The sequence below is a fragment of the Aptenodytes forsteri genome, unplaced genomic scaffold, assembly GCF_000699145.1.
Source record: "Aptenodytes forsteri isolate BGI_AS27 unplaced genomic scaffold, ASM69914v1 Scaffold143, whole genome shotgun sequence".
Lineage (NCBI taxonomy): Eukaryota > Metazoa > Chordata > Aves > Sphenisciformes > Spheniscidae > Aptenodytes > Aptenodytes forsteri.
In genome coordinates this window covers 4151734-4177284 of record NW_008794951.1, presented here as the reverse complement: position 1 = coordinate 4177284, position 25551 = coordinate 4151734, and the positions used below count along the sequence as shown (strand labels likewise).

At 40.3% G+C, this 25551-nt stretch overlaps 1 protein-coding gene across 1 annotated transcript in view; it reads right to left on the bottom strand.

Moving 5' to 3' along the window:
- Positions 1-2708: 2708 nt before the first annotated feature.
- Positions 2709-25551, bottom strand: part of IL1RAPL2 (interleukin 1 receptor accessory protein like 2) — a 389202-nt gene continuing 366359 nt past the window's right edge. Inside the window, exons 7-10 of the mRNA XM_009275329.1 lie at positions 23419-23564; positions 17634-17777; positions 13512-13682; positions 2709-3406 (exon numbers count right to left, since the gene is read on the bottom strand). Coding sequence (XP_009273604.1) covers positions 2709-3406; positions 13512-13682; positions 17634-17777; positions 23419-23564 — 1159 coding nt within the window. The remainder of the gene's footprint in view (positions 3407-13511; positions 13683-17633; positions 17778-23418; positions 23565-25551) is intronic.

The following is a 25551-nucleotide window of genomic DNA, read 5'->3' as shown; positions in this document are numbered from 1 at the left end:
TAAAAGCAAAGGGGTACAGGCGGTTCCGATTCATGTATATATTGTCGTAGTACTCAATACACACTTTGAAATCTTAAAGCAGATTGTGACTTGTCATCTATAACTAAAAGATATCAATACACAGACACACAATGTGCTTTTGCAAAATGACAGAAAAACTGTTCTTTTCATGTTACCCCAATGCAAACATTACGGCATTTTGCTTTTGAATAGCTACTGCTCTAAGAGACATATTATCGTCAGGTAAATGAATTTGCTACCCATATTTAGTCATTGTAAATAAAAGAAGCAGACCAATCTGCATATGGGTTTTTTTCTTTTTTTGGAGTTTGCATGCTTATTACAGAACTAGTAGGTTTAAAATCTCACTGAACATTCTGTGTGAATTAACCAGATTCTAGAGTAATGTGGAAAGAAAAATAATGAAAAGTACAGCTTTTCATTTAAACATATGCAGCTCTTTTCATGCAGGGTTTTCTTTTAGGTTTTTCTTCCTTTTTTTAAATTACACTTTGCATTAAAGAACATAGCCAGTGTAAACACAGTCTGTAACACTTATAAAACAGTGCAAATTTTGTAAATTTCTGGGAGGAGGTTGAAATACATATATTTATAATGGAGGCAAAACCACTTTCTTTCTCAGTAGAAAAATATGTATATTAAACACCCATATGTTCAGAACTTAACTTCACAAAAGAGCAAGTTATAGTCCTATACTGTGTAATAAATTAATATATTTTCTAGACTTCCATTTTCAGTGTTAGTGTCAAATGCATAATAATGCTAGAAAAAACAAGAGAAACGTGTATTATTTAGAACCTAATGAAAATCTTACAGATAATAACTGGCGTAAGAGGGCACAGAATAAAGAACTGGGGAAAGAAGCAATGGAAAAATACCGACCTCTATGAATTATTGCACATTTGAGATCATTCTCATGGCCTTTGGGCCAATTCTGGATACTTTTAAGTCTTAGGTCAGTGTTTGTTTCCATCTGACTGTAGGGTACAATTTAGGAACCACTGCAAAACGTCAAGGATTTACTGAACTTGTTTGCTGATGAAACCACAGGCAGCTGAGTGCAGAGTGCTAACTTTTATTCATGCAATCAAAGAGAACAACGCTAAAAACAAACCGAAATACAGGCAAGGTTGCCTGCCATAAAAATATTTTTGGGAACTTGCTCCAGCAGATCTTATTGAGACAAAACTCTCATGTCTACTGTGTTTTCATTAAAGCCGTGCCAAAAACTGCAGAACTGGCTTCTGCCTTCATCATTTAGAGCTTTTTCCTTGAACACTGTTGTCTCCATGGTCTGACTCTGCAACCCTCAATCAACTGAGTATGGAAATCTCCATGAAACATACTGGTCCAAAGAAAACTCAACTCGCTGAGTAGTAATGCCTGATGCTGAGTACCTGTGTAACACTTCTCATCCACAGGCAGCAAGAATGCTTTCCATGAAAGATAAATGACAGCATACTATTTGACCGATGGGATCACTCACATAAGTGAGAAATGCAAGACCTTACCAGCTGCTTAAAAATATCCCTTTTCACTAGTTGCACAGAGAGCAGAAATATTCCTGCTTCAGCCATATTTAAAAGATACATAAATTGACAGGTAGATAAACAGAGAGAGAACTGTCTCAGGTGATTATCACTGCAATTGAAGTCAGACTACTAGTAAACCTGAATAATTTAGCACTTCATCTCTGAATATTGCTGTAGTAATTATTTTCTATTGCTGATGTTCTCACAAAAAGGTTAATTTCAAATTGTAACTACTGATTTTGGAAAAAAAATCCTATGTAAAATTACATTGCCTTTACTACAAACCTTAAAAGAGCTCAAGAGATCTTAAGGAATTTCAAATTAATGAATTGACTGACAGACAGTGAAATTTATACTTAAACTGTTTAAAAAAAAGTCATTAAAATTTTGCAAAAAATTGTGAAATAATCTATAATCGACAGAAAAATTGTTTAAAATCCTCCTAGACATCTTCCGATATTCTAGTAAGCTGTTTAATAAAACCACATTGCTAACCGTTGACTAGGAATACAACATGCCTCAATAATAAAATGAAGAGATGCTGATGTGAGCAGGTGATTTATTCTGCAGCAACTGTTACTATGCACTTCATTGATAAAGCTTCATCTGCATTGTTTCAGCTGGTCATCTTCTAAAACGTGTTTGCGAGACAATGTTACCGGGAAGGTTTCCTCCTCCTTCCTTTTGAGAATGATTCACCCCTTGTGGTCTGTGCAGGAGATAATCATTTTCGTAGCATGATTAGAATTTCAAACTGTACTGAAGTCTATATGAAAAACCCAACAACTTCCGTCTATTTCAAATACTATTACTTAAATGTGTATGGATGTTGGAGATCATATACAGTGACCTTTTATCCATCCCAGATTGTAAACCTACTGGAAAATGATGGGATGTGTTTTTTCTATCCCCCCCTCCTTTTTAAAGAAGCAATAAAACTGTACATTAAAAGACAGGAAGGACATTACTGAGTTACAAAAGAATGCCCCCTTTGTCAATAATTTGTAAATGTAAACAAAAAAGTTCAAGTAGAAAAGCAAACAAGTGTGCCGCTGCTTCGAATATGTTTTCTCACCCCATGGGCTTAGGGCAAAGTTCTTTAAAAACATGTCTTCATGGCGGTCATGAAGCATCTCAAGAGAGTCCTGATCTTCACTACCAAATATCACTGGTGAAGCTAAGCTCCTTTGCTGATAAAGGTAGCAATGGGTTGTTCCTGTGAAACTCTTGGGGATCCTTCATGGTATTGTTAAGAGGTAGCTGTCCATTTAGTAGTGTCAAAGGTATGTTACAGTATGTGTGATGGTTGCTTATGGAAGCTATTGGCAATGTTGCTGCTGACACGTCATATTCATATCCTCTGCAATAATGTCTCATTTGCACAGAGTCTGCTTGATGGTAATCAGTTAAATCAGCCCGTGATTCTACCAACGTGGCAGAAGTGCCTGTGACGGCAAGAGAGGGTACAGTCTGGAGGTCTCCAAAAAGGCCCTGCTCTGCAGAATCCAGGACCTGATGCCGAGACACCACCTCCTTTTTCTTCCCTGGCATTTCAAAGACTAGGCGCTTCCAAAACTTAGAATTCAGTTTGCTGCTTTTTGGTCCTTTCCACTTGACCACTGAGAGAAGTTTGATGGTGTGCTTTAAAGATTCCACTTCATGATAATTCACTTTCCCTTTTAATTCAGTACACTCAATCAAAATAACTTTGATTTCTCCACTGACTAGCATGTTATGGAGTCTGTTTTCCATCTCAAAAATACTCCATCCTCTCCTGAGAACATAGTCTGGAGTTAACACGATAATGAGTCTTCTGCTTTGTTCAACACATCTTGTGAGATCTTCAATGTAGGCTACAAATTATAGAAAGAGAGAAAGAGTAAAGAATAAAGAAGTCTATTGTATCAAAATATCAGGCTTGCAATCAAGTATAACAAAATCCTACAGCTTACTGATCCACACCATTTAAGACAAGGGGCATTTCACAATATACTCCAACAAAAATAGGATTGTGTATCACAACATATTTCCATTTATGGAGTACATATAGAAAACTCCTCAATAACGCCCTCCATCCTTTACTGTTTTTCCCTGTTCATCTCAACAGAATGACATTTACATAATATCCTCACTGTGTAGATGCATTAGTGACTAAAAATACACAGTTCACTTACTGAAAAAATATAGGTCAAGATCAATGTAATGTTTGTGTAAATTTTAACATTAACACTAGTTACGATTAACACCGCATTGAGGGAAGCACACTCTGGGAAGCAGTTCTTGTGTTCCAGATGCAAGGCCGTGAGGGTGCTGCAGGGTGCATGAACTGTAACTTGCAAGAGCTCAAAAAGAAATCAACCCTCATCACATGCAGAACTTGTGCTACTGCATAGAAGCATCACGGTAGCTCTTTCTTCTTTAGGCATTGACCACAAAAGCACAGTAACATTCTTTGTGGCCCAATGGTCTGTTTTAATATCACAAACCTGTGCTTCTATGTACCCCAAGGTATTAACAGAAACTTCACAAGTGACAGGAACAAATGGAAAATTTAAACATATTGGAGGTGTTTATTTGTTGAGACATCAGTGACAAAGAAAATAGTATTCTTCTTTTATTCATGCATGCCAAGTAGTTGCAAATGATCAGCGTAAGCAGAAACGCCAGCCCCATCATTAGCTCCATGATGTCAGCTTACTGAACTACAAAATGTTCTTGAAGTTGGACTTGGATCCTTGAGTTTCACTTGTCCCAGGGATGGTAGGGAAGAGAAGCCAATTACACTGGTCTGACATGGAACAGGATGGGAAAAAGATCTACTTACAGACCTGATCCAAAACCCATTCAAATGAACAGACCTCAACAAATTTCAATGGGTTTTGGGTCAAGACCAGAAAAATGAAATCATTTGGAAAAAAAACACACTAAGGTCAGAAAAGTGTTCATTGGTTGCATAGCATTGTGATTGCGAGCTTAGAGACAGGATGTAATTTTTTTTTTTTAAACTGCATGAACGTCTTGACCATGCTACTCAGAATGTGCTGCCTGACAACAGAGGAGAAGCATGTGTTATAAATGAAGACTTGGACACAAGAGCTGCACAGAACAGATCTTTACTCAGCACAGGGCAGGGCCTCTCTTACACACACTGCCCTCTAGCAGGAACAACGATTACAAATAACATCATTAATCAACATCTGTTACTGCAAGACTCATTTTTATAGTCCCAGGCACCATACCACAGCATGCGTATTCACACCACTTCCAGTAAAGTAAATAGCTACAAAATAGGCCAACAGGAACATTCTAAAATAGCTTATTTTCATGAGACTGAAGGCATAGTTAGCATCAAATCTGCCTTTACCAATGTTTTATTTCACCACTTAGCAGCAAGAAGAATTTCTTTCACAAATGGAAAAAAGAGGCAATTGCAAACATCCCACAGACACACAAAAATTTAAGACATACACATACATTACAAATGTCTATGCAACAATCCTCACTTTTAGTTAATGTTTTATGACTCTTTAATCATGCAGCATTTACAGTTTGGGTTTTTTTCTTAAAATATTTTATGAGGAAAACCCCTACATTACTCTGTGTAAAATAGTTACTCATTAATGAAAAAAATTCAACATTAAAATCCATGGGAGAGGCAGCAGAGAGGGGAGAGAATCAGCAACAATGAGAAAATGATAAGCAGAACTGGTGAAACAAAACTTAAGGAAAGGTAGAAATGTTCAATACAATGGAAAGAGATTATCCCAATGTATCAACAGCTCAGACTCTTCATTTTCTTCCTTTCTTTCTGCTCCCAAAAAGAAAGAATTTAGGTGGGAAGCTTCATCATTAGAGGTTGAATCTGCAAGATACAGTAAAACAACAAACTATCATGCATCTTTCCTGAGACATATTCATCCCTCCTTCAAACAACTCAGAACACTGCTATGTACAAGACAGTTCTCTGCAGGACACAATACCGGTCAGTACCACATATCCAGGTTAGTGCTAAGCACAGCCATGCATATACTATATGCATCCAATTAAAAAAACCAAACAAACCAACAAAACAAACAAAATCATTCCACTTTCATCTCTTCAAATACCCAGCGGCAATAATTTCAATAGCAACAACCCAGCAATAATCCATTATACCATCTCAATCAAAAACTCACCAGACTTTGCTTTAGTCAAACAGGGAATGAGGTGGGAAGAAGACGGGAAAAATTCCCTCTTTCCTCAGATGGATACTTCTCCCCTCTGTGCCTCTCCCATACTTTGGCATGCCCACCTTACTTGATATTGCAATAAGTTAGAGCTTTCTACAGATGACTACACAGACACCTTCACAAATGACCACTAGGTGCTCCTTCAAATTCCGAGTTTGCAGCTGGTTCACTGATAGACATGGCCAATGTACGGGGGTTTGTTGGTGCACTGAGGATAAAATACACTGTATTATAGGAAACTGGAAACCCAAATGAAAAGGCAAACGCATTTTCCAGCCATCTGGTCCAGAAGTACTTAGTACTCCCAATAACTTCAGCTTGGGACTACTACTAAAGGTAGGTGACAACTTCCCTGGAGTACATGGTTCCATTGGGTGCACTCTACAATATGTCCAACGTGCACAACTTAAACATTTCTGTGAGGCAAAGCATGGGGGACAGATTCCTGCCTGTGGAAATTCAAGCTTTATTTTTTCCAGTGCTACCAGACCGATTGCATAAACCTGTGAGCTGCTAAATCACCCACACTCCTTTCACTTCAGAATTTAAGACTGCTCAAAATACCACAGGTTGAGTTGTCTGTCTTAAGTGTTCAGTCCGTTAGAAGGTATTAAATCCAAGCAATCTATATTGCAATGCAGGATGGAGAAAGGGTTGTTTTCACCTCTCCAGTGAGCTAAGAAGTAATTGTCAGGCAATGGCTCTGTTTCACTTTCAAGAAAAAAACTGAGCAGGGATTTCAGGAACGACATCACCAACCAGGATCAACTGTAAGATTCCAAACCAACATATTTCCATCAGATAAACGTCATTTTGCTGAAACTTCACTTTCGCTGCAGGAGGTGTCAACTGCAATGACATTTCATTGTGAGGGGATAAAAAAATCATCTTGACAAAATCAGTATGGAATTATTCGTTTTTAATTCCCGAAAATTGTACTTTATCATAAACCAGAATGTAAAAATAAAACGTCAGCGTTAGAATTAACCCACTTGATTTTATTGAAAAAGAACATTTTAAATTTTGACCCTTTTTTCCCCCTTGAAACACCATTTTGCAATATGGCACAAAAACCATCTTCAAAATGTTAGCATTTCCCATAGGTCAAAAAAATTAGAATTATGAGTAGTTCTATCAGTAACTTACTTGCATTGTGTCCAATGCAATGCCCAAGGAGGTATGGACAGCAAGAACTTTTAGACCCATAACCAAACATAGTTTTTGCATGGTTGCCCTTTAGTAATGAAGACAGATCACCTGACAGCAAATATGTGCTCACCAAACACTGTCATCATGTAATGATGCTGAACTGCAGTTTGAAGCACTGAAAAAGAGAAGTCCAAGACATGCATCCCATTTGCAGTTAAATCATGCATAGAATCATAGAATCATTAAGGTTGGAAAAGACCTCTAAGATCATCGAGTCCAACCGTCAACCCAACACCACCATGCCCACTAAACCATGTCCCTAAGCGCCTCATCTACACGTCTTTTAAATACCTCCAGGGATGGGGACTCCACCACTTCCCTGGGCAGCATGTTCCAATGCTTGACAACCCTCTTGGTGAAGAAATTTTTCCTCATGTCCAATCTAAACCTCCCCTGGCGCAACCTGAGGCCATTTCCTCTCGTCCTATCACTTGTTACTTGGGAGAAGAGACCGACCCCCACCTCGCTACAACCTCCTTTCAGGTAGTTGTAGAGAGCAATGAGGTCTCCCCTCAGCCTCCTTTTCTCCAGGCTAAACAACCCCAGTTCCCTCAGCCGCTCATCATCAGACTTGTGCTCCAGACCCCTCACCAGCCTCATTGCCCTTCTCTGGACACGCTCCAGCACCTCAATGTCCTTCTTGTAGTGAGGGGCCCAAAACTGAACACAGTATTCGAGGTGCGGCCTCACCAGTGCCGAGTACAGGGGCACGATCACTTCCCTATATAACTGCCTATTGAATCTTCAGTGAGCTACACTAACCACAGGCTGGAAGGAAACCCAGACAACCTAATATGCAAGCAGACTAAGAGCAAGGAAATTAATGAACACCATGGACACAGAGTTGCTTACACAAAGAAATGACTGACTAACCAGATTCAAATGATTTGCAGAAGCAGTTAAGGGAGAGGGAAAGAACACTGGAAATCATATAAAGTCCTACAGATATTTTTGGGAAGCATGGTCTGCAGCACCACAAGAACCAAAGAGTATCCACCATCAACCCCATACTAGCTGGCTCCCGGCACTCTGAAAATAACCAGCCTTTCTGCGTTTGGCAATGTGACTATCACTTGAGAAAGTTATTTATAGAAGAATAATTCAGTCCTGGTTTCCTAACTGAATAGTTCCCAAACCCTAACTCTGATTACTTTATTATAACAAAAATGATTGCATGTCTTGCTTTTCCTATTTATTAAATATCTGTTGCTTCTGGTAGCTCAGACCAGAAGAGCAATGCAGTTGGAACTGCTGAAACACAGAGCGGAGTGATGGACCCTCCCCAGAGAGAGCCCAATCCCAGTATAAGCTAAAGGATGGCTGATGAGTTCAACGTAAAGAAACAAATAATGCACATCAGCATGACACATTGCCCTCTCAGCATACCACTCTCTTAGCCATTGTCGGACTTTCTGTATTTGACATGGCAAAGGAAAGAGGGATTAAGAAGAAGGAAAAGATGGCAGCTCTGGGCATGTCTCCTTGCAGACTGAAGTGTCTGAAGTGGCTGATTTTGGTGAAATTGTTTTGGCAATAGATGTTGGAATCAAAATTCTGGATATTTAGAATCAAAGATTCATAGACTCATACAGGTTAGAAGGGGACTCTGGAGGTCTCCAGGTCAATACCCTGCCCAAAGCAGGACCAGCTAAGATTGCTCAGGGCCTTGTCCAGCACAGTTTTGAAGACCTCCGAGGTTGGAGGCTTCTTCTCAGTGTCTCTGGGTTCTGTTCCAGTGTCTGACCACCCTCATGGTGAGGAAGATTTTCCAAATGTTTAAATGGAATTTTCAGTGTTGCAACTTGTACCTGTGGCCTCTTGTTCAACAACTGTGCACCTCTGAGAAGAGTCTGTCTTGATCTTTGTGCTCTTCACTGGAAAGACAACAATAAGATTCCTTCTTGGCTTTGTCTTTGTTGGCCTTTTCTTCAAGAAACAGTTCTTTTGGACTCTCCTCTTGTACTGTGTGCTCCAGCTCCCTGACCACCTTGGTGGCCTTCAGTGGACTGTTACAGGGTAGCCAGCCTTTCTGGCTTTTGTTCATATTTCTTCCACTTTCAACTGTCACTCCTCTATATCCCCGCTACCCCCACCCATGCCTGGCATTAAGTGTAAGATTCATACAGAGTAGACAACCAGGAACTTCTGAAAGGAGTTTGTGGAGCTGGGTACTCTATTCCCATTCCACATAAATGGTGTCCCATACCTAATTAAGGCTCCTTGGGAACGCCAGGCACACAGTCCAACTGGGTTTTCTTCATCCAGGAACCCAGGAAGCTGGAATTCACCAGGCAAAAACCACACAGATGGGCAGACGAAACTACAAAGTGCCAGAACTGCAATATTGACTGTTGGGTGCTTTTTATCACATGCTTTAGGTGCTCTCCTGTTGTGCTGACAACCTCTCATTTTTCAGGTAAAAGCAAAGATTTTTATTGCATCACCATTGTTCTTTTCAGTGCCTGATCTCTATACCCTGGGCTGAGCTGGAGTGAATTGCTGGTGTTTTTTCAATTCTGTCAAGATCAAATGCACATATGCTTAGAGAGCAACTAGATGATGCTCTAATAGATTTGTATTGCTGGTATTAAAAATCCAACTTGACAGTTTTGACCACTTTCAGGGTTTAAAATAATTTGCAGAAACCATGTGAGAAAAATATCTTCCTCTGATGTAGTCCTCATTTTAGAAGAGTCAAGTGCAAATAGATCTTTCTCTCTGTAGACACATCATCCTTAGCAAGACAGAAAACGGCTCAGGTAAAAACATAACTATTCCTATTTTCCCCCCCAACTATTCAGTGTCCTCAGGTCTCCTAACACTGAATTAAAAGGCTCACAGGGCTTGAGAGTCTGCTTGCTGTGGGAAAGGGTTTGTTAAAAAAGCCCTGAAAACTAATAGGATGGAAAAAGGATAACTGCTAAGAAACTTTAGTAACAACTGCAGCTGTATCTTAGGGCCCACAGTCTCCTTTTACAGGCTAACACGTTCAGTTATGCCTTAGTTACCTAGGCAGAAAGGTATATGTGCTGTCAGCTTTGACGGAATGAAGAACGCTCACTCTGTTAAGACCAAAGAACATTCTTGAAGAAAGAATAGCTGCTACAGTACTTCCTATAACATGCAACTCAAATCCTGGGTTACAGACTTGGTCTTCCTGCTTACACAGCACACTGCATGTCATGTCTCCCTGCCGTGTCGCCCTTCTCATCTTCCAGCCTGCATAGCCATGTGGGCTTCTGCATGAGCGAGAGCAGAGAAGCGGTGGCTGCTTGAGCCCCGTTTCCACCTCATCAGTTCGGGGAGCCGGGTCCGTCTGTGCTGCGCTCAGGCAGCACCAAGAGTCACTGCAAAGGTCCTTGCTGGCCACCACGAGGTGGGCATCACCGAGGCCCTTGGCATCCTTCACGGTGGTTCTCCCACTAGGACAAAACGCTCCACTGGGATAACATTTGTATCCCGGCAGGGCACAGAAACCAACATCTACTGCAAAACATGACTCAGCCCCATCTGACCTGAACTCTGGATGCCAGGGATCTGCTTCCCAACGGTGAAGAGGTGGCCTCAGTCCCCACAGCCATCACCTCTGTCCTCCTAGGGACAGCAACAGTCGCTCCATGGGCATCCTTGAAACAGCCATCACCTCTGTCCTCCTAGGGACAGCTCCATGGGCATCCTTGAAAAAGATGGTCCTCAGTGCAGAGCCGAAACACAGAGCTCGGATATGCAGTACGAAGGAGCTCACTGCTGGGTGTGTGCATCCCAGCTAAGGCACTCCCGGCTGTAATCTCTCCCTTGGCTGCACAGAGACATGCAGAGCCTATTACAGCTTTTCCCCAGAGGTTAGAGATGAACCAGCTGGACAAAAACATAATCAAACTTCTCCCTGAATTTTTCTGAAGTCAGCTTTTTAGTTTGTTCAGAGAAGTGTGCAAGAAAGTTAATGAAATACTATTTAACAAATCCTGCTTGCTCTCAAATCCAGGTAGCAGCTGTACGTATTGCTTCATGCCAGGAAGCAAGCGCAATAATGCACACCCTCCTGTGGCAGTACCTTAAAATTGCAGAGATTATATGAAACAACCAGCCTTACAAAACACACCTTACTTGCTGTACTAGTGGAATGGCACACATTTAAGTACACAAAATATAGAAGGAAACACATCAGAATGGAGAGTGGGAAAGCATTATATTACACTGAAAGTCATTTACAATGACTTTACACCAGAAGACGAGGAAATGCAGTACATGTGAGAAGAGATATTTCCTAAAATAAAAAAGATAACTGTGATCAAACACCCATTTTTCTATAGAAATCTACCCCGAAGAACTATATATTTTGTTATATCTGCCACTTTTTGAGACAGTCACTCTAAAATATGTTACGTTTACCTCTGAAGTTTCTAGCAGGTCCACTGCCTGCTCTCTTCGCTAAGCACTGCAAGTCCTTGTAAGACTGGTGAGCATTAGGCAGAAAACCGCCACGGTTCACTTCTCCAGTGCACACGGGAAGCTTACAAATACAGGAGTCTAAGTCTTCCCTCCCTCCCCATCACCTCTCCCGCCCTCTTGCCCCCTCAAAATAAAGTGCCTTCCCCCATATCTTTTTCAAAGCTAAAGCATGCAAATCATACTAATTTCAGTTCCACATTTTATTCTGCATTGTCATTATGTCTGATTAAGTGTTCTTGAAGCTCCATGTGTTAGAATCAGGCCCTTTCATGATACTGAAGAAGTGGGTTTGAGAGGAAAAAAAGAGGTATTAAATCTGTGAATGTTCATAAATGAGAACTGACATTTTCAGGTACCGTACATTTTCAGGAGAGGTTTAATGAATACCCAAAGTGATGACAAGTATTTGCTGAGTGTCTGAGTGACAAAAATAGACAAAAATAAAATACCATGCTGGCTGGTACAGCAATTGGAAAGAAGAATCTAATTTCAGATTAATCTGTGCTTCAGCGTAGTTATCATTGAAGGGCTAGTTTTAAACTCTTTAATTCACTTGTATAATTGCTATGTATAACTCTGCTATATTGTTGGATATGAAACCACTATTCACAACAGTTACGTGATTTTTAACAAAAAAAGATGTATTGTCTCTTAATAATATCTAAAAATTCAGTACTACTTGCTTGTCCTGTCAGAAATAAGGTGGCCACGAGCCAAGTCCCCTTTCTGGAATACGTCACTAAGGGAGCAAAACTCACACCTTGCAGGGGCAGGGCAAAAGGAATAGGGGAAGCAGCTCTAACCTAGGAGCTGCAAATGCACATGATAAATTCAAGCCACTACATGGGACTTTGCATGATCTCTGACTAGGCTCTGACTCCTCTTTCCCAATGGTACAGGATTCAGAGCTCTCTTTCGGCTCCCTCAAATGTCAGAAAAGGAGTAGGCTCCAACTTCTCGGGCAGGCGCTGGGGTTTGGCAGCAGCAAGGCAGCAGTTTCAAGTCTTTTGGCAGGCAGGCTGCTAATGCAGCCGTGCTCTAGCTGTTTCATGTTTGGAGACATCTGCTCCAGCACAGCCATTGCTTTGCTTTCTTGTTCATATTTCCTATACAGTAGCGTATATAGAGATAAGTTCATATCCTTTTCTAATATTTTTCATGGAAGTGATTTGCAGACAATTCATAAAAAAGTTTATTTTTCACAAGGGTGGCATTTCAAATAAATTAAAGCAAACATACTGTGCATTCAAAATTCATCAACATGATGCACATGATTCATGGTCTTTTTTGACTTGTCCAAAAATGAATCTGGAAGAAGAGATGCCATAACTACAGCTAGGAAGGCATTAACTGTTGGTACAGTCATCCAAAGGTGCTGCTGGATCTTCAGACATGGCAGCAAAACTGATTTGAAATGGACAACTGTATTTCATAGTCAGCATAGAAAACACCATCGGATCACTGGGCTGTACACAGACCTCTGAAGAATTAGTATTACTTACACAATACCAATTACTTACACAATACCAACACTGCTCAGAAATGCAACACTTGGTCAAAACTCTAATGAAAAAATTGCACCTATACCATTAACTGGGAAACTACTGTAGCTATTTATGAGACTTAAAAGTTAGGAAAAAAAACCAAAAGACAATGGGAAAGGTGACTTTTACTTGTAAAGCTGCTGTAGACAAACAAATAATTACTGGAAAAAAACAATCCAATTTTCAATGATAAAACAGACTACAAAATCTTTTTTGGAAGTTTCCTGCTTAGCTACCTGTGTCTGATGTAGAGATTTTGGACTACAGTATTGCTTCCAGTGCTACAGCCTTCCCTGTAAGAAGGTCCAGTTCCTGCCTCCACTAAAATCAATGGCAGTTCCCTCTGACTTCAGTGATGCAGGAACAAGCTCTAACCTAGAGCTCAAATTTGCAGTGCTGAGGAAACTTTTCCAATCCTCACAACCACTTCACAGAGAGGTTTCCCATATCTAGTACTTATCGCACAGTCCAGGCCTTCACGACACATCAGAGAGAATTAAAACTGAAATGTCATAAATACTTACTTCCACTAGGGATCAGGTCCCTATCCGGAATGAAGAGCTTGTATCCATAGTGCTTTTCTAGAACATCCGGCAGAATTTCAAGTGCAAACTGCTCCTCTTCATTATTATCACAATCTAACGCATCAGGATCCACTTTGGTGTATGAAAGATACGCATCATATTCCTTGTTGTCTGTAAGAAAACAAATACATGTTCAGCCTGCTGTTTGCAAGAGCACTATAAAGAATTCAGGAAAGTACTAGGAAATCATATTATTCTTTGAAATGATCAAGCATTTCCCAACAAAATTGGGACTTCTCATAGGAACATATAATCTGGCTTCCAGAGAAATTTTTCAGATCCAGACAAAGGTTTGAAATGATCAAGCATTTCCCAACAAAATTGGGACTTCTCATAGGAACATATAATCTGGCTTCCAGAGAAATTTTTTAGATCCAGACAAAGGGATTCAGTTTTCTTCTGCGTGTTGAGCTAGTTAGTAACTCTGTTTCATTTCGCATCTGAAAAGATCGTAGGCAAAATTTTGATACAAATAATAAAGCTGGAACTTTTAATTTTAATCCTTTACATATTGCTAATGGAAATCTTTCAACTCTTATGCCTCAAGAGAGCTATGATTATGCGAAAGTTTTGAGCTTGGAAAAGTTTTTGAGCCTGGAAAGTTTGGAAAGTTTTGAGCAAGGAAAACTTCCTTGCCCATGTAATTGTGAGATAATACTCGACAACTCAAATGAATACTGATTATGCAGAAAACAATGACAAATACAAACAGTCCAAAGCATTTTTTCAGAGAATCTTGTAGTTTTTAAAACTAATATCATAATTTTAGAAGTCACTTGATCCAGCACATTCTAAATACTTGGGGAGTATGAGAGGGAGAAATAACTCCAAGAGCAAATGGGGCGCAGAGACTTGTCCCTCCATTCTGCCTGCAGCTCAGGGGTGGAGGCAAAGCCTCATCAAAAGGTGGAGGCAGGCAGTGGGTGACAGAGGGGACCCCCAGGCAATGCCACATGAGGACAGCGGGGCTGCAACACAATGGTTTGGCTAGAAAGGGCAACACACCTCCTCCTGCACAGCACTGGGGCTTGTTTCCAGCTCTCTGCCATCTGAAACATGGAGCTAAGAGCTGGTGACTGTGCCAGGAACAGAAGTGGCACCACTATCGAGCTTGGGGTCCATGCTGGGATCAGACTGTCTTAGTGACATTTCTCTTTGCTATTCCTCTGCAGTAATGGAAAACAGTATATTGAAAAAGTCAACCTTCAGCAATTCAGTCTCCAGGGAAGAGCACAGCTGCCATTATTTACAGAAAATGAAAAATCAAATAGTTAATGTTGCGAGGACAAAACTGCATGAATGGAGGATTGCTGAGTACCAATTATCTGTAAAGAATAGTGCACATGAAAGATAATTAAAGCAGTTAAAAATCATCAATATATTCTGATAAAAAGAAAAAATAGCTAATCATAATACAATAGATTCCTTGATGACCTTGAAACGATGGTTACTTTCATATAGTTCTTGACACAAAGCCAGACCCATGAGGGTCAGAGCCACAGACAAAGCATGTGAATAATTATACGTTTGTAAAAGGCAATTGGCCTAGTGTCACCATAGCTGTATGGGAGGATGTCCACCTGGCTTGTTGATATTTATCTGAAATCAACAGCATACAAAAATAGTAGTTACTGATGGAAAGATGACAGAAGAACAAACAGCAAAGAAACAAAGGCCAGTCAGCTTTGGAGGCCTGTCCAAAACCTGCGACCCTGTCCGTAATGAAGCCTGCCAAAACCTTTTAAGAGAAGCCAGCCACCAAGTGATTAGGGAGGCAAACATCCCTGCAAACATTTGAGAGCTCTGCAAAAGGCAGCAAAGCAAACCCCAGAGCACTGACACGCCTGGTTATAAAGCAGCGTGAAAGCCGCGGACAGATTGTGTGCAAGCAGTCCCCGAGCTTCCTGCCCCTTCCAGCTGCGTGGGTACAACTGCCCTCTCCACTCACCTCTGTTCACAATACAGGTAAGCAAGACGTAGACAGAACCAGTTCCCCCAGGCTCCTGTGACTCCGTACGCTTGTGTTACATCTCTACGGTCTCGACTGCCTCTTCACAAGCTTCACATACACAGGACATAGCAGAAGCTTGCCCACTGCTTGCTCTGTGTGCTTTGGATGCAGCACTGTTTGAAGCCATTTCCTAAATGGCTTCCCTTAATCCTCAGTATCATTTTCTCTAAAAACAATGCTGCGCACAACACAGGAAGTGAATGCATCCAACATTGCTTACATAGGATATTTTTAGAAATAGGAATAAAGCAAATCTGTTGAGTTCCAAATCTTCTATTTTAAAGAAATACCCTACAATTGCATCTACACAGCTGACTGCTCACGGGAGCTCTGTATGTTCCCACTATAGCCTACGTAAGTAGAAAGAAACAACCCCATATATGCTTTGACTTCAGTAACATTCTGCCTCCATCTTTCATTCTGCAGGATCAGAATGAGACACAAAGCTGCAATAGTTCTAAAATCATGCACTGGAAAAATAAAAGGTTGTTTTCAGAATTAACATGCACACAAAGTCCCCTATGTACTCACGGGGCTTCCTCTAAACAACAAGAAAATAATATTGTTTCATAAATTAAGAAGTGATTGAACCAAGGAAGTAACATGAATAAAAATGCAGCAGCTTCACACAGAAAACACGAGATAAATGAATCAAAGCAATCTGGAGGAAGCTACTACTTTGGGTCACTTTTTGTTGGTGTGAACCAGGGATCGTTATATTGGTATAATCCCAAGGTGTTAGAGGTAAATTGCTTCCGAAAACACATAATCTCACCTTTCACTTTCTCCTAGGTATCAGTATAAATATTGTGCAGTATTGTATCGTATGAAAAAAGCATCATTTTAGGTTTTCCCACTCACACATGAAGATTGAGAAAGAGGAATTTTCCCAACCTCTATTCCTGCTATTTATCATTCCACATTCTAAAATCCCCTGGATGTCATTCCACCCGTTCTCCAAAACTCCTATGGATTTCATTGTAGCAAAACATTTTCACACCATATCTACCCAGTGTTAAACAGAAACACTTATTATTTCAATAACACTAATGCTAATCGCAGAAAGTAACAGGTCTGTGCAACTGCACATTGTTTTGGCACAATAGGGGAAATGTGTTCCCTGCTCTTTTTTCAAATACGTTATTGTTTCTAGATATACCATTCCAGACTGCCTACGTGACTCATAAGTGTTGCAGTGGGCTATGAAAAGTACCTGTACTTGAATACTATACTTCAGATCTTTAGCAGATACTAGTTATATGCATATTAATAACATTAATTATGCTACAATAGAAGTGTTAAGAATATAATAATAGGATTTAAAGCACTTGGATTTAGTTTACCAGGGCTTACTCCAGCTTCATAGGAGCAGGAATGTTCTATATTCAGGAGAATTAAAGCTTCAATTTAAAAATACATGTTTAGCTTTAGGTACCAAACAGAATATATGCTAGTTAGAGGGAGGGGGGGGAAGAACACTGAAAAGCAGCCCAGTTTATTCCTAAACATACTCTCCAGGCAAGCTGTACATTTCTACTAAGTTGTTTACAGTCTCCCAATTAACTGAGGTAACTAGTTAGCCTCAACAACAATCGCCTCTCACTAGTTACTGGAGGTAGTTGGAAGCCTGAAAACAATTCAGTGGAAATGTTTAATGAAAAATACCTGGTGAAAGGGCTGCCCACATACAGTACGGATCTCAGGAGAAGTGATCCTGGGCATATGTGGCACTGGGACACATGGACATGAAGAGTTCTCCTGAGGAATCAGTTCACAAATGACGTTCAAGCCTCTATAACAGACTCATGAACAATTCTTCTGACTCCCATTTGCTTATGGCATGGCCCAGCGACATTTCAGTGAAAAGACTCATTGATTTCAGGGGGCTTTGGGAGAAAGTCTTAGGGCTTTACACTGTTGGGTGCTCCGTAGTTTGAACTTAAGCTGGCAGCAGGTATCTTTTGGGATTCATTTCAATCTGGAAGTTTCATCACTTTGGGTCTCTGAAATATTTCCATTGCATATATTGAGTTTCCTGAGCAACTGCTTACCATCAGCTGCTTCGTCTCCTCCAAAGTTCTGTCTGTAGAACAGCATTAACTCTATGTTGTAGCACTTATAGATGGTCACGAGCAAAATAAGCAGAAGAAGGATGGCTCCCAGTCCTCCAGCAAGCTCTATTTTGTAGATCAAATCTAAAATTAGCAAGGAAAGACAAAAAGGTTATGATCTTTCCGAGCTTTATTTGCTCTAATCCACTGTACAATTCCACATAAAATTGTGCAGCTTCCAATTATAACCACTGTAACATTAAGGATACCTAATTTTTTTGTTCATTACCTATTACTTAACTTTACCCATTTATACTCCATCTACTGCCCATCTGAAATCGCCATCCAGAATGCATTTGAGGCTATAATTGTAATTCTTCTACGAGGGAATTATGTAGTGATTTTAGATGGCGGATTAATCAACTTTTAATGAGCTTGTGGATTTTGAAACTTCTGTATTGGCAGAGTGCATCAAATGCTGTATGCAGCACGTGAGAATAGATATACTAGACATATTGCACCCTATTTCAGAGGCTCTAGGCCCCCCAAATAGTATTAAACTTTGGTTTTATATTTATGAAGCCAGTGGATGAGCTGATGTGACCTGCCAAGCCAGGACTTCAGCTGAATCACTGGAGAATGAATTGAGCATCCAGAATGCCCAAGATAACTGAGAAGCCAGGAGCGCACATCAGGCTGCTAAGAGCCACTTTGTTCGAGTTGTGATGGCTACTAACGGAGTTCTCACATGTTTGTTTACTACACATTACACTTTAATGGGAAGTAGTGCTAGTTAAAATTTCCTACTGGGATGATTTGTTAGGAAACACCACAAGCAGTCTCACAAATTCATCCAAATGCAATTATCCATCTTTTACAGCTGGGGAAACAGAGGCACAGAAAAGGGAAGCAACACGTTCAAGGTCATTCAGCAAACCAGTGCCAGAATGGGATAAAAACCCTTGAATACCAGTCCAGTGCTCTACCTGATGTAAGACACTAACTTTAACAGTATTGCTCTTTAGCCTGAAATGTCCTCTGAACACAATATTGCTCATAACACCACTTGGCATATTACTTAGCTATAAAAGACAAAAGATGACAATTTGACAATAGCTACCTCTAACAGCCTGCATTAGTTTAGATAAGACATCATGAAGTTATTTGCTGCTGTGATAAATACAACGTGAAGATGTAAAAACTGTAATATAGGCAAGACAAAGTTTTTGTGATCTTTACGCTTCAAAAACTTAGGTCAGAAAAAATTACTGGTATGTCATTTGTGTCATTTTCAAGATAAAAAGCAAATTAGTTGTGTATCTTTTGGGGTTATTCTTGCCTCACCATGCCTTCTATTTCAATAATTAACATCAGATGTCAAACTATTCCCAGTTTACAGTTTCTCTGATGTCTGTCTGGTAAGAAGTCATGGACTAATAGATGGGAAAAGTCTATTATAATAGCTATTTAATCTCTCTGACAATACAGGGAATTCATGGGACTTTTATTACACTGCATGATAAAGTTAGCATATGCTCTGGGGATAAATCTAGTCAAATAGAGAAGAGAGTTGGTTAAAATCACTTTTCAGGGAAAAAACTTTTTTTTGTTGTACTGACTCTTCTTTGCTAGGAAAGTGAGATGATGGCAAAGTTGCCAGCTTGGAAGAAGAGAAAATGCTGAGTCTTGATCACCTGCAGCCCACAAAGGAGCACAGACTTGTGTTCACTTGCGGGGGGAATGGCAGGGTGTTGAGCAAAAACACAAACTCCAGCTCAAAAGGCAGAATCGATCTGCTTTTGCGTGTCCTGTATTTGTCCTACTGCCCCATAAACTCTCCTAGAATCCAGATGTAAGGCAGCAGAAAGCCAAGGCTTTTGGGCTCCTTATTTCCATTCCAAGGTGGAGGCAATGGAGAAAAACCCAGAATGTTCAGTTTTCTTGCCTACTCCAGCTCTTAGTCTCTGCCCCTGATCAATGCCTTACTCCTCAAGTGGTCTTCACTGAGGTCAATAGGGAAGGCAGCACACCCAACATTAGGAAAGGAATTGAATCTGGGCTTTGTGCTATAATAGTGACTGAAAATTAGATAGTTTCTAGTGTAAAATAATGTAGAAGGACTTAGCCAATACGTATCACAGAGGATTATGGTCTTTAAAACACTAGAAGTCTCATTAACACCTAATAAATGAGAGACAAATATATTTTAGAAGGTTCCTCATCATTTAGTACTATATCAGTATCAAAAAAAACCCAAAAATTAGTTTCCTGCATGTCTTGAATAAAGGCAGCCTCCTTGAAATAAATGGTGAGCAAACATAATTATAATATTTACTTTTATCCAAATTCACTGCTTCTTTCCACTAAAAGCACGGCTTGATTTCATTCTGCAGTTTCTGACAATTTATTCATGTTCCAGGACAGTTATATTATAGACTATGTAGACTTCAATCACTAAAATACTGGACTGTTTTCATATTCATTTGAAGGGAATCCTGAACTATTTCCACAACTAAGGACAAGTGGGTGTATATTGTGTTTCCATGTAATCTGAGCACCAAATGTGCTAGGACAGCATGGAGAAAAAAAAGAAAACCAAACCCAGGATTGTCCAGAACTTATTTTTGAACTACTTGCAAGCAAATAACAATGTGGTCTCGAATTAATTCAGTAAAGAAGAATGTGATAGCAGGCAGGGGTATTCAGGCTGCAGGAGCATGCCTGATTCTGTCTTTGCATTGGTAGCTTTGAGTGTTGGAAACTGGATTTGGTTCTTTTTCAGTCAAAAAAATAAAAAAAAGAAAACCCTAAATGATGATGCATGCTCTGGGGCTATCAGTACACTGGTGCTGTACAGACAGCACTCCTGTATTCTCCGAAAGCATTTGTGAGGACCATACCACTAATACAGCAAAAGACTTCAACATATTTTACCTTAAATATTTGAACAGTTCCTTTTTCTTCCTTAAAGCAAAGAATGTGCTTAAAAATAACCACCTGATGTCAAAACAAGAACTAACTCTAGAAACACTTATACTACAGTTATAACTTGGATTTGGGGTTTAGTCCTGGTTTTTTATCCAAGCCTTCCTAGTTTAACAGGACTCATGACTTGTGCTAGCTTCTGTACCCCTGATGTGCTGCAATCACACCTTTGAACAGAGGGCAGACATAACCCGCAGCACTGTGACAATCTGGAGACAAAACGGAGCTACAAGCACCTCTTGCCGAACAGGGATAACGCAGCCCTTAGCAGGTAAGACTTTGGAGGGAGCGGGATTTCTCTGGCTGAGAGATCTGTGCTTCCTCTTTGCCTTTCCCAAGTGCCCCAGCATCTGGAAAGCTGCAGCACATTACAATAGGAATCCACGATCCCTTCTTTGACACGCACAAAGCATGCTGGTCAACAGCTTTCTACCAGTCCTACCCTAAATCTTGTCACAGGTCAGTAATATTATATATACTACTGCACTTAAATACAGTAGTATTTCCTGGCTTATGAATACTCTACAGTCAAATCCAAGCTGGAGAAAGCTAGGATAAGAGGTAATTATATCAAGTTGCAGAAAGGAAAAGTTTGGTCAAGTATTTGTAAGAACTTAATAAATAACAAAAAGGACAATGGGACAGGCAGTCAAAGGACGCAGTGAAAATACTGTGGTTATTTTAAATGACACTTTAATAGCTTGAAAATCAACTATTGAGAATGCCTGAGGGGAATATAAGCTTTCTACAGCCACAGTACAGAGCGAAATGAAATAGTAGCTGAGAAGTGATCCTTTCCACCTCCAAATTCTGTATTCAGCAGCGCTTCTTCCATAATTTCAGCAGAGCTCTGAAATGTCTGCATTTTCTTGTTATAAATAAACCTAGCTTGTTATTTTAATATATGCAACACAGCTGAACATTTAACAGTGTCAACATAGATATACTTACTATCAGTTGTATATTTATTAGGTTCAGTGGATGGAAAGGTAGAACGCTTTTTGCACTAAAAAGGCTAATCCTTCATCATGATGACCAGATTCCTTGAAGTTGTGACATCCTGTCGATTTAGATGTTGAATATACATTCATGTGTGTTCCACATCACAACTGCAGGCCCTTGTTTCTCAGAGTGGTTTGCACCTTCCGCACTGTGTTTTATTCTTATCACTTAGCGTAAAATATAACCTAGATTATGCCCTTCTTTCTGGGAGAACATAAAACTCTCATGTCTAGAGGAAACTCTGTAAGCAGGACTTGATTCAACTGATTTTAACAGGATTGCATACCGTACTTTCACACATATAACCCATGGGTCACATAAACAAATAGCAAAAAAAGAGGACATTGACTCAAAAGTTTCCTCTCCCTAGTAGCCCTTTTTTGTCCCGATACTACCCCTCCCTCACCTTTCATTTTATACAGATCATAGCCGTGAAACACAGCACTTAGCATCCAGCATGCCTTTAGGTGAACCAATGACTATGGATGTTTTCCAGAACTGTGGTGCTCCATCTATAAAGGCCTTGACTGGTCTTCCTATTCTTCCACCTGGCCCTTAGTTCATTTGTCCCATGGTCATGTCTACCCTAGGCTCACAGGTCAATCTGCAGCACGCTCAGGTACTAACAGTGTATTTAAACCTTCTCCAAAGGGTGACACTTTTGTGGGGTTTTGCTGCGAGTGTGGCGATGGAGAGCTCTGGCTTTTTTAACTGACACTAACACTGCAATCCACAATCTGCTGAGAAGCACGTCCTTTGCCTTAGTGCTCTGAAAGCACACGAAGGACTGGAACAGCACTTGCAGGTGTGCCTCGTGAAAACGTTTCTTCTTCTCCTCTTTTGGTAAATTAATTTACTGCCAAGAATAAGGGCAGAGATCTGGACAATGTATTAACTCTTTAGTCAATCTCCTGCACTGAAGGCTCTGTGGTTTCACACTACGGCTTTACCCGAGTGTGTAACCTTCCTTTGCTTTCCCAACAGTTACTGGCTTATAGCTTTTGTACTACCTAATACACTGTATCTTAGAGAGATCACCATCAAATTTAAATGTCACCCTACTTATGAATAGGAGAGGTGATTGAACAAACAACATAAGAACTGTAATGAGATACTGTTACACTCCTTATGATAACGACTTCTACAAACAGCAGAACATAGTAGCACCTTTCAATTTGGAACCTTCAAACCCAAATGGTTTCCTTTCTGCTCCAGATAACTCATCAGTAGTGGTATTCCCACTTCCAGGTACAGTACCAAGCAAAGCAACCATGATGGGGTAATTCTCCATTGATTTGTAGCTCCCATTGCAACGTTTTCATTCCCAATGCAGTTAGAAATCAAAATGCGTGGCAACTGCTTAAAGCTTTCAATTTAAACAGCAAAGCCAGGAAGTGGAGAAATATGAGAACATCTGACCTCACTGCTGAGGTACCTATTCTAAGAAATGCACATTTTAACTCCATCACACAATTACCTCTGGTCTAGTCAGTCAACTCTGGGTCAAATTCATAGGTTGTTTAGACCAAACTACTTCCACTGATTATATTGGTGCTTTATGGGTGACTGTATTCCAGGCAAGTGCATCACTTGCAAGGCTGATTCATTAGAGACTAAAGAACAATTCATGAATTTTTTTCACGAACGGTAAACTGAAGCTGTAACACAAACATACTTCAGCTCCAAGTAGGCACACAGGAGTCCAGCCTGGCTCAGAGGTCAGCAGGACCTTCGCTACTGGCTGACCTGTTGCTGCTGAGGCAGGTGAGAGTACAGATAATTAAATAAAGAGAATTACCTTTCTTGCGCAAAAGAACACTGGCATGTTTCCGTCCGTTTCTGTTCTCCACATGACACGTATAGTTAGCCAGGTCTGCCTCCTCTACAGCATCAAAGATCAATGTCAATTCAACTTCTTTTTCTCCAAGATGTTCTCTGAGGAGTCTGAAAGGAAGGATACAGTCTTCGCTTAACTGAATTAATACGGGTGGAAGATTCCCAAAAGAACCATGATTTGTCAGCACATGATACACAGCGTTCCTGGTTTCCTTCACTGCTGGAGAAGGACTTAGAAGGAGACTCGAGTTGCCTGAAAGAGAATTCAGAGGCATCTTTCATGACAACCAAAAGCCTTTTTCTCCCACCATGTCTGTAGCGAGGAGCTGAATCAAGCACAGGAAGAGTGGCTACGAGTGCAATGGTTGCATGTGGCTTGTTTACCTCGGCTCCACCAGAATTAAATGCTAAAAACAATGTTTCTTTTAAAAGAAGCAATAAATACTCACTTTCCAGAGAAGTAAATATGCATTACTGAGTCATCGCTGGGCAAATTATAAGGCAATATTTTAAAGGCTGAGTATTGTGATACATTTTAATGCAGTCTGGAAAACCAACGAAAGGAGCTGTGCTCCTCTGTGGAATTTTCCTCTGTTTTTTGGGGCTAGATCCTGACTTTAAAAGGGAACAGTGTCAAGAACAAGAGCTCTCTGCTCCTTTGAGAGGACAGAGGAGACATGCAAAATCCCCACAAAGGGAAGAGAAAGTTCTAGCAGACTTTCAGGCCAGAGGTACAGTCTTTTCATGTCCTAGTTCTAATGTGAATATTAAAAAGAATGCAAAGTAAACGCAAGTGTTTTCTGATGCTGACATTAAGTCTAAAAATACAATGCCCTATCCTCTCAGAAGACTTCTTATCAGTTGCTCAAGAAAAAGTTACCAGTCCTTTGAACAAGGAAATGTAACGTCAAGTAAAATCTACCAGATTCATTTGATCCTGTTAGCATACTGCTGCATAATGCGTAAGGGTGTAAATATAAAACGTGTGATGCCCTCGCAGTCGCCTGTGAACTCACCATTGCACGTAGTACTTCAGTGAGTCTTTTCACTGAAAAGATAGCGTACGGCACAAAGAGGTAAAGGTATAAATAAGATCCAGGTTCACAAAAAAAGAAGTATTTTCTCCAGAGACCGAAGGGAGGCAATTGGGCACAAAGGAATTAACCAGAGCGCTGTTTCCGCTGGATGGAAACTGCTTCTGGAGAGCTTAAATTTCTTCAGTAACAACAACAAATCCCAAACTTCTCTATTACAAACCAAAGTTGTTTTGGGGTTTCCAATGCACACACACATTTTCTTATGTACATAATTTCATATAACAAACGTGGAACTCCAAATTTGAAAACAAATTAGAAGTGAAGTATGAAGGCATTGCACAAGACAATCAAAAATGCAAGTCTGACTGCTATAAACCACATCTTTACAGTAAGATTTCATACAGCACATAGCCTTTAAGGGCTTGTGTGATCTGACAGAACTCAGAAGATGTACCAGAGCATCCACAACAATTCAGCCTCTTTCACTATGGCTGTGTAACTTGCAAAAAAGCAAGTGGAAAAACATTAGTTTAAGAACAGGCATGTGTGTTGCATTTGGAAACTTGGATTGTATCCGTTTTGCAAATTCGCTCCCATTTACCATGTATTTTTGCATTTTTTTTATTCTGGCCCTGAGTCCAAGTGCTGAAAATAATGCAAGAAAGGCTGAATTTGCATCATTTCTGGACAGAAAAGAAACCTCTCTCAGAAAAGAAAGCCTGATCTGTTTGCAGACTCAAATCAGTCTAAATCATTGGGGGTGTCCTGGTTTCAGCTGGGATAGAGTTAATTTTCCTCCTAGTAGCTGGCATGGTGCTGTGTTTTGAATTTAGTATGAGAATAAGAGAATAATGCTGCTAACACACCGATGTTTTAGTTGTTGCTGAGCAGTGCTTACACTAGCCAAGGACTTTTCAGCTTCTCATGCTCTACCGACTGAAGGCTGGGGGGGTGCACAAGAAGCTGGGAAGGGGCACAGCCAGGACAGCTGCCCCAAACTGGCCAAAGGGACATTCCACACCATGGGACGTCATGCTCAGTACATAAACTGGGGGTAG